This window comes from Myotis myotis, unplaced genomic scaffold (genome assembly GCF_014108235.1).
Source record: "Myotis myotis isolate mMyoMyo1 unplaced genomic scaffold, mMyoMyo1.p scaffold_m19_p_14, whole genome shotgun sequence".
Lineage (NCBI taxonomy): Eukaryota > Metazoa > Chordata > Mammalia > Chiroptera > Vespertilionidae > Myotis > Myotis myotis.
In genome coordinates, this window is record NW_023416318.1 from 37,733,868 (window position 1) to 37,748,512 (window position 14,645).

The following is a 14,645-nucleotide window of genomic DNA, read 5'->3' on the forward strand; positions in this document are numbered from 1 at the left end:
ATTAACTGCAACCTGGATCAGACAAAAAGTAGGATCATTTACAGAGTCCATTTATCTCATCCAAATGTGATTCAAGACTCCTGGCTTCTGTTCAGTTACTAACTCCTCTGAATTGTCTGTATCTCTTTCTTTCTGTGAACCTCGCGGAACCTCTATTTATGCCTCCTCGTCTTCTGAATGCGGCCTTTCAATCTCCCATCGTGTCACCTTCTGGCAACTTGTCCTTGTGCTCAATAGAGCTTTCTTATTTTTTCACTCATTCCTCCCCCAATTCAACAGGAAGAGGTCTTACTGTTTTCCTTTATTTCTTTTCTTCATTTTTTGCCCCTGTGTGGGCCAGAGATTTCCCATCTCCACTGAATTTCTTCTCCTCAGAATTAGACCTTCAGATTCAAGTCTTCAAATGGTAACAGTCTATTATATTAAATCTTTTATTACTCTTTAGTGAAGTTAATTTGTATAATTGCAGTATAAGATACAGTAAAATAGGAGAGATAATTAACAAGTTAATAATTCATCAACAATTACTACACACAGCACATGAACTAATTTTAAATGTCTGATTTGAATCCACTTTTAAGGAGATCAAATCCTACATAATAGAAGAGAAACATGCAAATTAACCACCCCTCCGCTACGCTCAAGCCATGCCCACCAGCCATGCTCACCAGCCAATCAGGAGCGAGTATGCAAATTAACCCAACTAAGATGGCGGCAGCCACTGAGCTGGAGCGAACAGGAGGCTTGGGTTGCCCCTGGCGATGGAGGAAGCCAAGCTTACCACCTGCCCTGGCCAGCCCTCAGCTCCACTTAAGCCTATAAAGTTTCAATTATAGAAGATAAATAAATCCCAGAAAAAAGAAAAAAAAAAAAAAAGGAGAGGCTGGGAGCTTGGGTCACCAGGGGGCATGGCCAGCCTGAAAACGGCCCTCAGCCCCCCCACCCAGGCTGGCCAGGCACCCCAGTAGGGACCCCCACCCTGAAGGGGGTGTGGCCAGCCTGAAAACAGCCCTCAGCCCCTCACCCAGGCTGGCCACACCCCCATGGGGTGAGGGTCCCCACTAGGGGGCTTGACCAGCCTTCAAACAGCCATCAGCCCCTCACCCAGGCTGGCCAGGCACCCCAGTGGGGACCTCTACCCTAAAGGGGGTGTGGCCAGCCTGAAAACAGCCCCCAGGCTGTTCAGGCACCCCAGTGGGACCCCCACCCTATTTCGGAACACCCTTCAGGGCAAACCAGCCAGCCCCCAACCGTGCACCAGGCCTCTATCCTATATAATAAAAGGGTAATATGCAAATTAACCCTAATAGCAGAACGACTGGGAATGACTGATCACTATGACACACACTGACCACCAGGGGGCAGACACTCAATGCAGGAGCTGCCACCTGGTGGTTAGTGTGCTCCGACAGGGAGAGCTCTGCTCAGCCACAAGCCAGGCTGCCAGCTGCCAGCACAGTGGTAGTGGCGGGAGCCTCTCCTGCCTCCTCAGCAGCGCTAAGGATGTCTGACTGCAGCTCAGGCCTGCTCCCCGCTGGCAAGTGGACATCTCCCAAGGGCTCCTTGGCTGCCAGAGGGATGTCTGACTGCCAGCTTAGGCCCGATCCCCCTGGGGAGCAGGCCTAAGCCAGCAGGTGGACATCCCCAGAGGGGTCCCAGACTGCGAGAGGGCACAGGCTGGGCTGAGGGATCCCCCAGAGTGCACAAAAATTTGTGCACTGGGGGCCTCTAGTGTTAAATAAGCAGGGCACATCTGTATAAGTCAGTGATCGGCAAACCGTGGCTCACGAGCCACATGCGGCTCTTTGGCCACTTGAGTGTGGCTCTTCCACAAAATGCCACGTGCGGGCGCGCATGTACAGTGCGATTGAAACTTCGTGGCCCATGCGCAGAAGTTGGTTTTCGGCCTGGGCGAGTCTATTTTGAAGAAGTGGCGTTAGAAGAAGTGGGGGGTGTCGGTCCGTTGGGCGACGGGAGACGTGGCGCAGGCGGGCCAGGGGATACGCAGCGCGGGGAAGGTACATTGTTTTGAGGTACGTTTGCTGAGGTCGACCCCTTCCAGCTCTCCCATCCACACTTATCTATCTGAAACAAGTATACAAGACGAGTGTGGATGGGAGAGTTGGAAGGGGTCGACCTCAGCGAACGTACCTCAATCAGATTTAGGACGTTTTTACCAAAGGCCAGCTTAGGAGTACCCTAATTAAGTTAATAACAATGTTCCTACCTATATAGTTTAAGTTTAAAAAATTTGGCTCTCAAAAGAAATTTCAATCGTTGTACTGTTGATATTTGGCTCTGTTGACTAATGAGTTTGATGACCACTGGTATAGGTCAATTCTAATGAGTGATTCATTAAAGTCACACCTGTTTGGAAGAATTGTGGCTAAATATACATCACTTGAAAATTACTATTTTAACAATTTTCAAGTGTACTGTGGCATTAAATACATTCACATTATGTGCAATCAGCACCCATCTTCTATTCAGAAACTCAGTATCCATGAAACACTCCCCAGGTCCTTCCCCCAAGCCCTTGGCAACCACCATTCTACTTTCCATCTCCACGATTTTGACTACTCTGGGTACCTCAAATAACTGGAATTATATAGTACTTGTCCTTTTGCGTCTGGTTTCACTTAGCAGAATGTCTTCAAGGTTCATCTATATTGTGACATCTGTCAGAATTTCACTCCTCTTTAAGACTGAATAATATTCCATTGTATGCGTATGGCACATTTTGCTTATCTGTTTCTGTTGATGGACATATGGGTTGTTTCCATTTTTTGGTTATAAAGCCACACTTTTTAAAAAACAATTTTATTGAGTTATAATTTAACTCATATAATTTACATGCAATAAAATGTGCTTTTTTAAAGCTTATCATTTGATAAATGTATACACCTACATAGTCACTGTCATAATCAAGTCATAGGGTATTTCCATTACAGGCCTCCAGAAGTTTCCCTCGTCTCCTTCTGCAGTTAACTCCCCTACCCCAAACCTTCACATGGGTGCCACCGATCTGCTTTCTGTAAACTATAGATTAGTTTTCAGGCCTTATTAGACCTGAAGGCTCTAGGTCGGTAATGAGACAAAGAATTCAGAATGAGGGTACATAAAATATCTACTTCTAGTCCTAAAGGAAGCAAGAAAATTATTCTACAATTTTTTCAGACTCAGAGCAGCCTCGTCCACTTGTTTGTTGAAAATACTTTCCACATTTGTTCTTTGTTCCATTGTAATATGAATAGTAAGGACACGCAGTGCTGACAATCATAGAAAAAAAAAGAGACCATAGAAGTTTTCACCATCCCAAGATGCCTTGACACATAGAACGCTGAAAGTCCACAAAAAGAAAATGATAGATCAAATTTGGTGTATTCAATTCTGCACACTCTAAATTTCAGATGAGAAAATTAAGAATATGCCAAAGCAGGAAATTCAGGCTGTTCAGGGTGTTCATTGCTGCTTTCCATGACAGGGTCCTTGCAAGTTCCATTGTTAGAACTATCATAATGTTAGGTAAGTGACTCCTGCTGAAAGCTGTTTCCGTTCATTTTCCCAAGACCAGCATTTGACACCTAGAACACAGCCAGGCCCATGTTTGGCAGTGTCTTCCCCTCCCAGCTGTTCTGATACTTTGGAAGGGTGCGGCCATGGCCAGTCGGTCACCTGGCTACACCCCTGGGTGGCCTGGCACCGCTTCTGCTCAGGATGGTTTCACCTAATCATGACCCTGATCTGATCATTAAAATGAAGATCCATCCCCATCAAACTTGCATAATAGGATTAACGATTCTTTACAAATAAAAGCTAAGTTGTGATCTTTGACTATGCTAGTTTCTGGATTCTTTTTTTTTTTTTTGAAATGAGTTAAAATGGAAAGATAGTGCCCTTTCCCTTTTTGGCAAGCAAGCCACCGTTCCTTAAATTCTTGACTCACCATATGGATTTCTAGATTCTTTTTGTTTTTGTTTCATTAACTCTTTTTATAGCCCTAGTTATTGAATAAAATTAGTTATTAGCTTAGCTTTTCTCAAGAAATTTTCACTTGTGTGCCTTCTCATTGTCTTACTATTGCTTTATAACGCTTTCCACATTCACTATATGTGGTACTTTGACAGTCAGATATTTTTCTGGTCCTGTATTCAGTAGGTCCTGTATTTATTTTTTTTTTTGCAATTTTAATATTTTCTGATTAATTATACCCTTAGGTGGTCTATATGCTGAATAATGTACATTTCCATTTTTGGTTACTTAACTGTCACTGTGATATACTATATATGTGGAAAATTTACATACCTTGTTAAACAAGAGAACTTTTCCCATCTAAATGATTAATATGAACATAGGCTCAAGGGCTAGGAAGCACTCTTTAAAAGTAATTTATATTCTTTTTCTAATTTTGAACCAAGTGCTGAAAATTAATTCTATAGGTTAACTTTTCTAAATATATGAGTGAGCAAACATGCTTACACCTTCTTTCATCTCTTCTCCAGGAGTTGGTGGGAAGTAAAGGTCTGAAATAAATAGATTTGGGAGGACAAATTAGTAGAATCCAGCTATGTGCCGTATACTGAAGTGCGTGTTGTTGGACTGAGCCAAGCAGGTGAAGCAAGAGTGGCAGGAAGCCTGTGGCTTTGCCAGATCGGTGGCGATGTTAGGAAGCTAGACTTCGGCTCATGGGAATGAGATAGCTGGAAAGTCAGCTAAGGTTGCTGACAGGAAATACTAAGTGAGGGGTTTAGGGAATAGTAAGTGGGAGCTGGGTTCTCTTTAAAAAGCAGTCCGACTCAAGTACCAGGAGTGAAAGGAAAGGGTGCGCATACGGAAATGGGGCCGCAGCCTGGGTGGGACATGGTCGACCGATGGTTGTCCTGGAAGCCGTGGAGCAGCTTGCAGTTTCCAGGTACCACAGGGAAGGAGAGGTGTGTGGAAGGCATTGAAGGGAAATGTTGCTTCGTTATAATTTACCTGGTGACAAGCATCCTACAATTTAAACTGTTTTCTCCTGTTACTCTTTCATGTTTACAGTAATTATTTAAAATCTACAAAAGCACCAACTAACAATTTGTTTCACACTATAGTTTCTTGCTAATCTCATCACTGTTCCCACAAAGTAGTATAATCAGTTTTCTCATAGGCATCTTCTTTTGGAGGACTTTTATAGATTGTGTTGAGTGCCAAGGTTATTATAGGTGTGCAAAAATAAATTGACTAAGAAAAGTGATTTAAATCTTGTGTTTTGCAATGGAGTATTCATAATTAAAAAAAAAAAATCCTCACCCAAGGATATGTTTGTATTGACTTGAGAGAGAGAAAGAGAAAGAGAGAAACATCAATCGGTTGCCTCCCATACATGCCCCCACCAGGGATTGAACCTGCAACTCAGGTATGTGCCCTGACAGGGAATTGAACCTGAAGCCTTTTGGGATGCTGAACAATGCGCCAACCAACTGAGCCACCTGGCCAGGGCTGCAATGGAGTATTCAAAGTGTCTGGGGTGATATCAGGTAATTTGAATTTAATTAAAAGTAAAAAGCATTCTATGTGGAAATTTTCACTAAAATAAAATCCTGAGACCACTAAAGCTAAACCAGTAGCAATTTATGTGTAAGCAGGTGAAAAATTTGACAGTGTTACATGTGAGTCCTAAGAGTAAGTAATTTTCATTTCCACTAACACATACTGCACAGACAAATGGAGATACCAGTAAGGAAAAAACCCACAATTTTGCTTTAGCTGTGTACCTAATCAGGAGAGTCCGAGTCACTTTGATAGTGTTTCCTAACTTTGTGTGTGTAAATACATAGAGAAAAATAGATCTTTGATACTTTTAGAGCAGTGGTCACCAACCTTTCAGACCTCATGGACCACCAGTGGTTCGCAGACCACCAGTTGGCGACCGCTGTTTTAGAGCATCACTTTTGAGTAATGTTCAGATAGGTGAATATTAGCTAAGCTAGACTATTTTCTCATCAACCCCAAAGCTATTAACCATGGGGTAATTAGTTCTAGCTGTTGGCCAAGTAGAGCACAACATCTGCTCATGAAAATAGAGAGGGAACAATATTGCCTTTAAATAATTATCAACAGTTTCTTAGGCTCAGTGATAGATGTATTTTGGTTAATATGGAACAAATCATTGAAATAAGAGACAACATTCTTTGGCATAGTAAACAGGAAATTTTGGTATTAACATGTATTCTTGAGGCTAGGTTTCCAAGACATGGACAAAGCATACTGAGAAAATCTTACTTTATATTATTCAGATTTATTTTTCAAAGTATAAATTCATCTTTCATGATCCAACCACGGCCCACTTCCTAAATGAAGTATGTGATTACTATAGGCCAAAGATCAACCCCGATCAACCTCTTTAGCTGTAGACCAGCTCAAACCATTCTAACAAGACCCAGAACCAAAGTTTAGACCTTGGATACAAACTCTTGTGAACCCTTCAAGTGCCACTTGTTAAAACCCCACCCCAAATCTTGGATCAGACAGATTTGAGCCTTACCTCCGGTCTTCTTGCAGTCAACTGACAGATTAATCTCCATTCTTTTCTCTAGTGCCATAGTATTGGCTACCATGTGCTCCAGGCAGCAGACCCTGTCTGGTAACTGTCCTAGGTATATATTGCCTCTACATACTCACTCTTATAATCACACGTACTTTTCTCCCCATTTTCTTTTATTATGGCAATATACATATAAAATTACCATCGCAACCATTTCAAGTATACAACTCAGGGCATTAAGTACATACATATTTTTGTGCAACCATCCATTGCCAGAATTCTTTCCATCTTGCAAAACTGAACCTATATGCCCCTTAGTAACTCTCTACTCCCATTCATACCTTTTATTTCGTATAAATGGTTTCCTTTGGTCTTATCGCTACAACTGCATTGTAAATCTCTTGTAAGGAGCAGCTGTGTATAACTTATGTAACATACAGATATAGTACTTACTGTCAGGCACTGTTCTAAGTGCTTTGCAAATATTAACTTACATAGCTATTCAGTTTTGCATGTTCCAGAGGGTCTAGCTAGCACGAGCTTCGCACGTGGGAGACCTTAGGTATTTGTGGAATGCATTTCGGTATCACTTAAGCATTTCCAACTGACTCGGCCTGTTGTTCTGGTTGGAAAGATACAACAGAAGCAGGCTACCCTGGGTAAGTGACTTGTGCACAATCTGACGCTAGGTCGCAAGGTTAAAGAAGCTCTTTACTTTGGCCTCATTTAGGCCCGGTACCCACTAGAGAAGCCAAGAAGGAGGCTGTTTCTGAGTCAGAGAGACTACACGCAGTGACCTAATGCAGTTCAGGTTAACCCTTCTGTGGGGACCCTCGGTCGACCCCGCGAAGATTCTGCAGAGGGAAGCCCCAGGCTGGGCGGCCCAGGGCGGACCCCAGCCTCGGCCCCTGGATGGGGCGGGGCCAGCGGGCGGGGCGGGTTCCGAGGGCGGGGCCCGGGGACGGGGCGGGGCGGGGCCCGGGGACGGGGCGGGGGCGGGGGCGGGGCCCGGGGACGGGGCGGGGGCGGGGGCGGGGCCCGGGGACGGGGCGGGGCGGGGCGGGCGCGTCCGCACCGGCGGCGATGGCGGCGGACGGCGACTGGCAGGATTTCTATGAGTTCCAGGACCCGGCCCGCAGCCCCCAGGACCAGGAGAACCACAGCGCGGGCCCCGAGGCCGCGCCCGGGCCGGGCGGGGCAGGCGGCGGCTTTCCGGCGCTGGCCCGCAGCCTGGAGGAGAAGCTGAGCCTGTGTTTCCGCCCCTCGGGTCCGGGCGCCGAGCCCCCGAGGGCGGCCGTGCGGCCCATCACCGAGCGCAGCCTCCTGCAGGGGGACGAGTGAGTGCGGGCCCGGCCGGGAGCGGGCGGGAGCCTCCCCTGCCCTCGCCCCGTCCGCCGGCCCGGGGTCCGCTGTCCGGCGGGACCCCGGCGGCAGGCTCCGCCCCGCGCCCTCCTTCCGTCTCCTGGGCCGCGAGTCCCCGCCCCTCCCCGTCGCCCTGCTCCCGCCCCGGGGCCCTCGGCCTCTGCGAGCCGGCGATTTAAACCCCCTGCTGCCTCGCGCCCCACCTTAAACCCCCGCCACTGTCCGCCGCCGCCTCCTGCCGTGAAACCGACCCTGGCTTGGGGGAGCGGGAGTCTCCTTGTAGAGCCCGTCTAGAGGCAGGACCTCCTCGGCTCAGGTGTAGCCATTCATTCATTCAGCAGCAGTTACCCAGTCCGTTAAGTGCCTGAGGCTGCTTCGCACTGGGCATACGTAGGGCACAACCTAGGCTGGGAGCTAGATTTGTAAACACATATTTGTCTGGGTGTGACAAATGCTCTAGTGGATAGATGTGTAACATTTAGGAGATTTAAAAGTGCGTGCGTGTGTGTGGGTGTGTGTGTGTGGTGGGGAGCCAGGAAAGACTTGATAGAGAAAGAAACGGGAAAATTGGATCCCGGTGGGAGTGGGAGTTTGCTTGGCAGGTGAAGAAAGGCCTAGCATTCTAGCTCTGAGGATGCAGCACGTGCAAAGGTACCAGTGTTGAAGCAGCATTAAGCCACAGCAATTTATTGGGTCCACCTGAGAGCCCAGGTATGGTGCAGGCTGCCACAGAAGCAAAAAGGAAGAGCTGTGCTTAGGAATAGCTGGGATCTTCTGTTCTGGTGGGGAAGACCAATGCATAAATTGGTAATTATTACCGAATTATCTAAGTGTAACAATGGGGAATTCACAGGGTTTTATGAGAGCTGGGAGAAGGAAGAGATAGAGTTCCTGGGGGCACTTTCTTTTAACCACTTTGAGTCCCAATTATAATTTGGTTAAGTAAGGATTGTGATTATGTACCACAGGACCAAAAGGGGGTTAAAAATGGTGAGAGTAAAAAAACTTCAGCAAATGTAATGTCAGGGAGAGGCGCCCCTGGAGAGGCTGAGGGTGAAATTACTGGCGTAAATAACTGAGGACGTGGGTGTGGATGGGTTTTCAGAACATTGGTGGGATGGAGAGAATGGAGTTTAGGGAAGAACTCTCATGAGATAAAGCTCCATGGGCTTAGTAAGGGGCTTCTAGCTTGATGATCTCCTTTCCTCTGTGAGGCAGATTATCAGGAATAAGGTAGGAAGCTTGAGAAGGGGGGGTTGGGAATGGGTGCCTGTAAGCATGACTTAGCAGTGGTTTGGGCCCAGCTATGTTTGGAGACTGTATTGTTTAATTTTACCTTTGTACAGTGTTCAGGTGTAGAGGGAGGAATTTATGATTGGATGTTGTACACAAAGATATGCACTCAGTGGCAATATGTGACATTTTAAAAATTCTGTTCCCCAAAAGAAGACAGTATTAAGTGTGTATATATATATACACATACACAGTATATATATAATTATATACTCTGAATCACTAGACTCAGGACATATTCTGGATTTTAAAATTATACTTATTACGAGTTTGGGTTTATCAAGAGTAACCTCTCAAAACAGATTAGTGGTTCGTACACAGATAGTTAAAGTTCCTTTTTGTTTCACCTGTTCTGTCTGGAAAGTAGTGTGTTTTAGCCTTTGCTTAAATCTTAGGATGATGAAAAACTTAAAAACAATTTTTGTTACTCTTGAAAATGGTTTTTAGTAGATGACATGTTGGTAATTGTGTGGCTTGACTTAGGAATGATGAGAAGTCTCTCTTTCCCAGGGCCTGAGCTGGTTACTCTCATTATCCCCTTTCTGTTGCATAAATCTGCTTCGCATTGCTTGTTAGAGTCCCTTTCATGCTCCTTTCTCCAGGGAGAGTTGAGAATTCTTGCCCTCAGATACTGCCTTGAATATCTTCGGGCATTTTATTGAACTTTTCTGGGTCCCAGTTTTAGTTTTGGTTAAATACAGGGATTGTGCTTATCTGCTAAGGCTTTACGCTAGAAGGGTCTCCGGTAGGATTCAATGTTGGTGGGACTTTGACCTTGGAAAGAGCTGTTTCGCCAGTTGTTTATGACTGCTCGTAATCCTTGGCGATAAGGATGAAGGCAAGTCCGGTCTTAACTGGAGAATTCTAGAAATCTTTCACTTCAGTGAGCCCTACTTACTTCCAACTACAATTGTCCTGACTTTGGTGGAGATAGAGGACTATTGATTGTCCTGCCCCTTCTGGACAGATCAAATTCAGTCACAGTTACTTTTGCTAGGTGAGCATTCCAGTCCACTTGTCCTTTTATCACGGCCTCATGTATGAAGGGGCAGACAAGCCATCCCCCAAAACTCTGGGCTTTCTTCACCTACTAGAGCATATCCTACTGGGGTTTCTGGCCAGGCTTAGGTGTATACTCAGTGATTCAGTATTTGAAAATCTCGCACCCAGGAAGGTGTGGGCCTCAAACCCAGCTCATTTCACAGTCCAGAAGGGTTGCTTCCAGTGTGAGCATGTTGGCAGGAGAGGAGATTATGATTCCAACAGAGAGGGGAATAGGGATAAACCAAGCATATGGGAGATCTGCTGGGTAAACAGGCCAGTTTTCCAGAGCCTTTGGGTTTACATTTTCAATGAGGCGAATGTGCGTTCCAAAGCCAAAAACATCATGTTGGGATTTTATGGTTTTGGCAGTTGTGGTCCTATTGCTTCATCTCTTTAGCACCAAATCCCAATGCATTAAATCAGGCATGTTGCTTCTTTATTTTGAAGCTTGTGTTCTTATTTCTAGGCCCCAGTGGTCTTGCTTTTGTATCCTAATGGCTCACACACTTGTAAATAACCCCCGCCTAATTATGTCATGGCTTATTCACAGTTAGATACCCGTTATAATTTTAGGGTGTTTTTTCTTTAAGACATGTATGTGCGTACCTCTAGCTGGCAAGTAGCTTGTAGCTGTAATGTTTAACTTTACTTCAATTAAATTTCCTGTCATTTATATCTCCCAAGTCAATGTTTTTCATAGAAGGTCATGTTTTATTATGCTGGTTATTACCTTGGTACCGAAACCTTCATTTTGGTCGTGAAATTGGAGTTCGCTGTCCTTATCTAGTGTGCTTTGGGACTCAATACAACTCATTTAAATTAATGTTTAGAGTAATTGAGCTGAAGGGATGTCTGTGTTTCTTGTTCAAGCCTCTCATTTTGTAGAAGGGAGGCTAATGTAGAGAGGTTAAAGGACATGGCCCAAGACTCGTTGAGGAAGATGGAGACGAGTCTATGTTTTCCTGCATTTTCGTCAAGTGCTCTGTTGCCTCCCACAAGTGCTGCTTGAGGTGGGGTAGCTTCACTGCATATCGCCTGTGTGGATTATATTTGAACTCCCTTTCTTTCCCCTTTCATTTTATCAGTTTTAGTCCTTGGTCTATTATATTACAAGTTAGATATTCAACCCTGCTCTAACATTACAACCGAATCCTTTTTCCTAGAAGGGATAACAGGTCGGCTAGAGAGATTATTTACTCTATGGAATAGTCTATATTATTTGCAGCTTGTAGGAAATTAAAGCACAGTGTGCTTCTACCAGGTTGCAATGACTCAACTTCCCGGTACTTTAGTTTCCTTGTCTGTAAAATGGGGGGATAATGATGGTTCTTCCTAATGTTGGCTTTTTAAAATAATTGATTTGACAGAGAGAGGAAGAGAGAGAAAAACATCGATTGGTTACCTCCTGCCTGTGCCTTGCCTGGGGATGGAACTCACAACCTTCTGGTGCAAGGGGTGATGCTCCAACCAACTACGCCACACAGGCCAGGGCAATATTGCTTTTGAGAAGTAAGTGAGTTAATATGTAAGTTGTTTAGAATAGTGCCTGGCACATGTTACCATGGAAAGTGTCAGTTATCAACCTGGGAGAGTTTTCCATTTCACTCCACCTTCCCTCAGGACTTCTTGTCAGCCAATTACACAATTTTCATTTAGTCTTATTTAGGATGCTCTACGTTGTTGATGTTTTCTGAGAAACAGTGGGCTTTTTTTTTTTTTTCTTTGATATTTTTTGTTTTTCTTTCACGGTGGAAATGGATATTTATTTAATAAAAGACATATAGAACGCTAACTTTCGTTGATGGTAGTTTTCTTCTTTTTAAGGATTTGGAATGCCCTGACAGATAATTACGGAAACGTAATGCCTGTGGACTGGAAGTCATCCCATACCAGGTCCCTGCACTTGCTCACTCTGAACCTCTCAGAAAAAGAGGTAAGTTGGGGATTGAACCAGTAGTTTCTTAATAACTGAGTCTGATAATGGAACTAACAAGGAGCATTTCTATTAACCAACATTCATGAGCGGCCTCTTATTTCCAAGCAGTTGGACTGGCCCTCTGTGGCCATAAACCACCTATTAGCACTTCCCTCCAGTGCTTCCCCAGCACACACTCCCTTTTTTATGTTTAGCTAAATTTTCATCACCTGTGTATGAACATCAATAACCGGCCTGTTTTTTCCCCCGCCTTAAATAACATGATTTGCTAAGAACACTCAGTGAGAATCCTAGCCTTTGGTTTAATACAAAATCATGTGCTACTTAGTGATGGGGATGCATCCTGAGAAATGTGTGGTTAGATTTCCGTGTCGTGTGAACGTCATAGAATGCCCGTACACAGCCCTGTATGGTACAGCCCACTGCACACCTGGGCTGCTAGCCTGTGCAGTATGCTACGTTATGAAACAACACAGGATTAAATCCAGCACAAGAGAAAGTGATCTAATTAAGAGACACCAGAAACATGAGACGTATGAGGAATAACATGGCGCACTGATTTACAGCAAACATTTTTTTATAATTAGAATATACTCTAAAATAATGATAAAAAGTATACTGCAGTAAATACATAAACCAGTATCGTAGTTGTGTATTATCATAATCGGGTAATAGTGCAGATCATAATTATATGTGCTATATTTTTATACAGCTGGCAGCACAGTAGGTTTCTTTACACCAGCATCTCCACAAACACCTGAGTGATGCGTCACTAGGCAACAGGGACTTTTCAGTTGTATTATAATCTTAGGGGACCACTCTGGTCTGTGCGGTCAGTTGTTGACCCAAACATTGTTAGGTGGCACATGACTGTACTGAGGTACTGGAATATCAACAGAGTTAACTTTTTGATGAATTTAATGATTTGCTTGTTGCCTAAAGGCTATGTATTGGGTTTATTGGGGAACTTTTGAAAGACATTTCAGTTCTGGGCTTTTAAATGTGTTCTTGGCTAACTCTCTGAGGTTGCTGTACTTGCTTGGTGTTATAAAGTGAAGATGCCTGTGGGAGAAAAACGAGCACAGGTGATAAGGCAGCAAGGGGCGACAGAAGAGGGAAGATAATTGCTTTAAGTGGAAAATCACAGTGTTGTTTAAGCTGAGGAGAAACGTAGCTAAATTATGTCAGTTTCAGGGCTGGCTGTTTAAGTTCCTCATCAAAGAGCAGCGCAAACCCATGCCGGATATTTTGGCATGCTCTTGTTTCATTAGTGTATTTGTGCAGTTATTGGGAGCTTAATGCAGTAAGCCTGTCAGTATGTTAAATAGTATTGTTAAGGTTTTGTGAAAATGGTTTTCTTAAACATGTGATTCAGAAAAGCTTGCTATCCAGTATTTTCTAGTAAAATACAGAATTCTAGTAAAATACTTCCCAGTTTTCAAGTAGATGTAGACTTCTTACTGTTTGCGCTAATTATTGACCCCAGTAAGCTGTTTTGCAGACTGACCTGACATACGAGTAATGAAAAGGAATGCAACCAGATATCTTATGCTCTGTCTTCTGTTTATTTAGAGCCGGGCTGTCATTTTGGACTTAGTTCCAAGTTTCCCTTCCTCTCCGAAGCTTCCTATTACTGATGTAGCCTTTGCTGATCTCATGGAATTATGATTTTAGACTCGAAAGGGACTTGAAAGAACACTTAATCCAACCTCTCACTTGGGGGGAATTCCCATCTACAGCATGTCTGACAGATGGTCAGTTAGCCATGGCCTGAATCATTGTACAGAAGGAAAATGCACTCCTCTCTGTGGGAATCTGTTACACATGTGGGGTGTGAAAACCCTACAGAACTTATTGGTCCCATAGAAATTTAGCCCCATTGTCTCCTAGGTGCTAGTTCCCACAGCACTCTGCTCATGTCTCTAATCACTATTGTGTTCCCTTATTATTCATACTAGAGGCCCGGTGCACAGATTTGTGCACCAGTGGGGTCCCTTGGCCTGACCTGCACCCTCTTGCAATCTGGGACCCCTCGGGTGGTGTCATAGAGAGCTGGTTTTGGCCTGATCCTTACAAGCCAGGCTGAGGGACCCCCACCGGTGCACAAATCCTTGCACTGGGCCTCTAGTATGCATATAAGATCTTTGGTTAATCTCTTCCAGCCCTCCCCCCTTCTCCCTTCCCTCTGAGATTCATCAGTCTGTTCCATGTTTCCATGCCTTTGGTTTCTGCTACTGTGTTGAATGTCTGCCCCCTGGTGGTCAGTGCACATCATAGCTACTGGCCAGTCAGCCGGTCACTTAGGCTTTTATATATATAGATGTCTCTGGGCTGTCATTAGATTGTGACCTCCTCGTAGTGTCTTTGTATTTGTCTCTTTAGTAACTACCACTGTGCCTGGCATGTTGTCAGCACTAAGACAAGTGTTTGTTTACCTCCTGGAAGCATTCTTTGGATTATTCCAATTGTAAATGAAGGTCCATAGGA

General features: G+C 44.5%; 1 protein-coding gene across 6 annotated transcripts in view; it reads left to right on the forward strand.

The window, feature by feature from the left end:
* Positions 1-7,573: 7,573 nt before the first annotated feature.
* The window catches only part of FEZ2 (fasciculation and elongation protein zeta 2), a 37,091-nt gene continuing 30,019 nt past the window's right edge, over positions 7,574-14,645 (forward strand). For 5 of the 6 annotated variants that reach the window (XR_004971885.1, XR_004971883.1, XR_004971884.1 and 2 more), the window contains exons 1-2: positions 7,574-7,860; positions 12,047-12,155. Coding sequence is in view for 3 of the 6 variants with exons in the window: in XM_036334867.1 (XP_036190760.1) it covers positions 7,607-7,860; positions 12,047-12,155 (363 nt within the window). In the remaining 3 variants the exon portion in view is untranslated. Of the gene's footprint in view, positions 7,861-11,092; positions 11,233-12,046; positions 12,156-14,645 lie in introns of those variants that run through there. The other variant, XM_036334869.1, reaches the window with a different exon arrangement.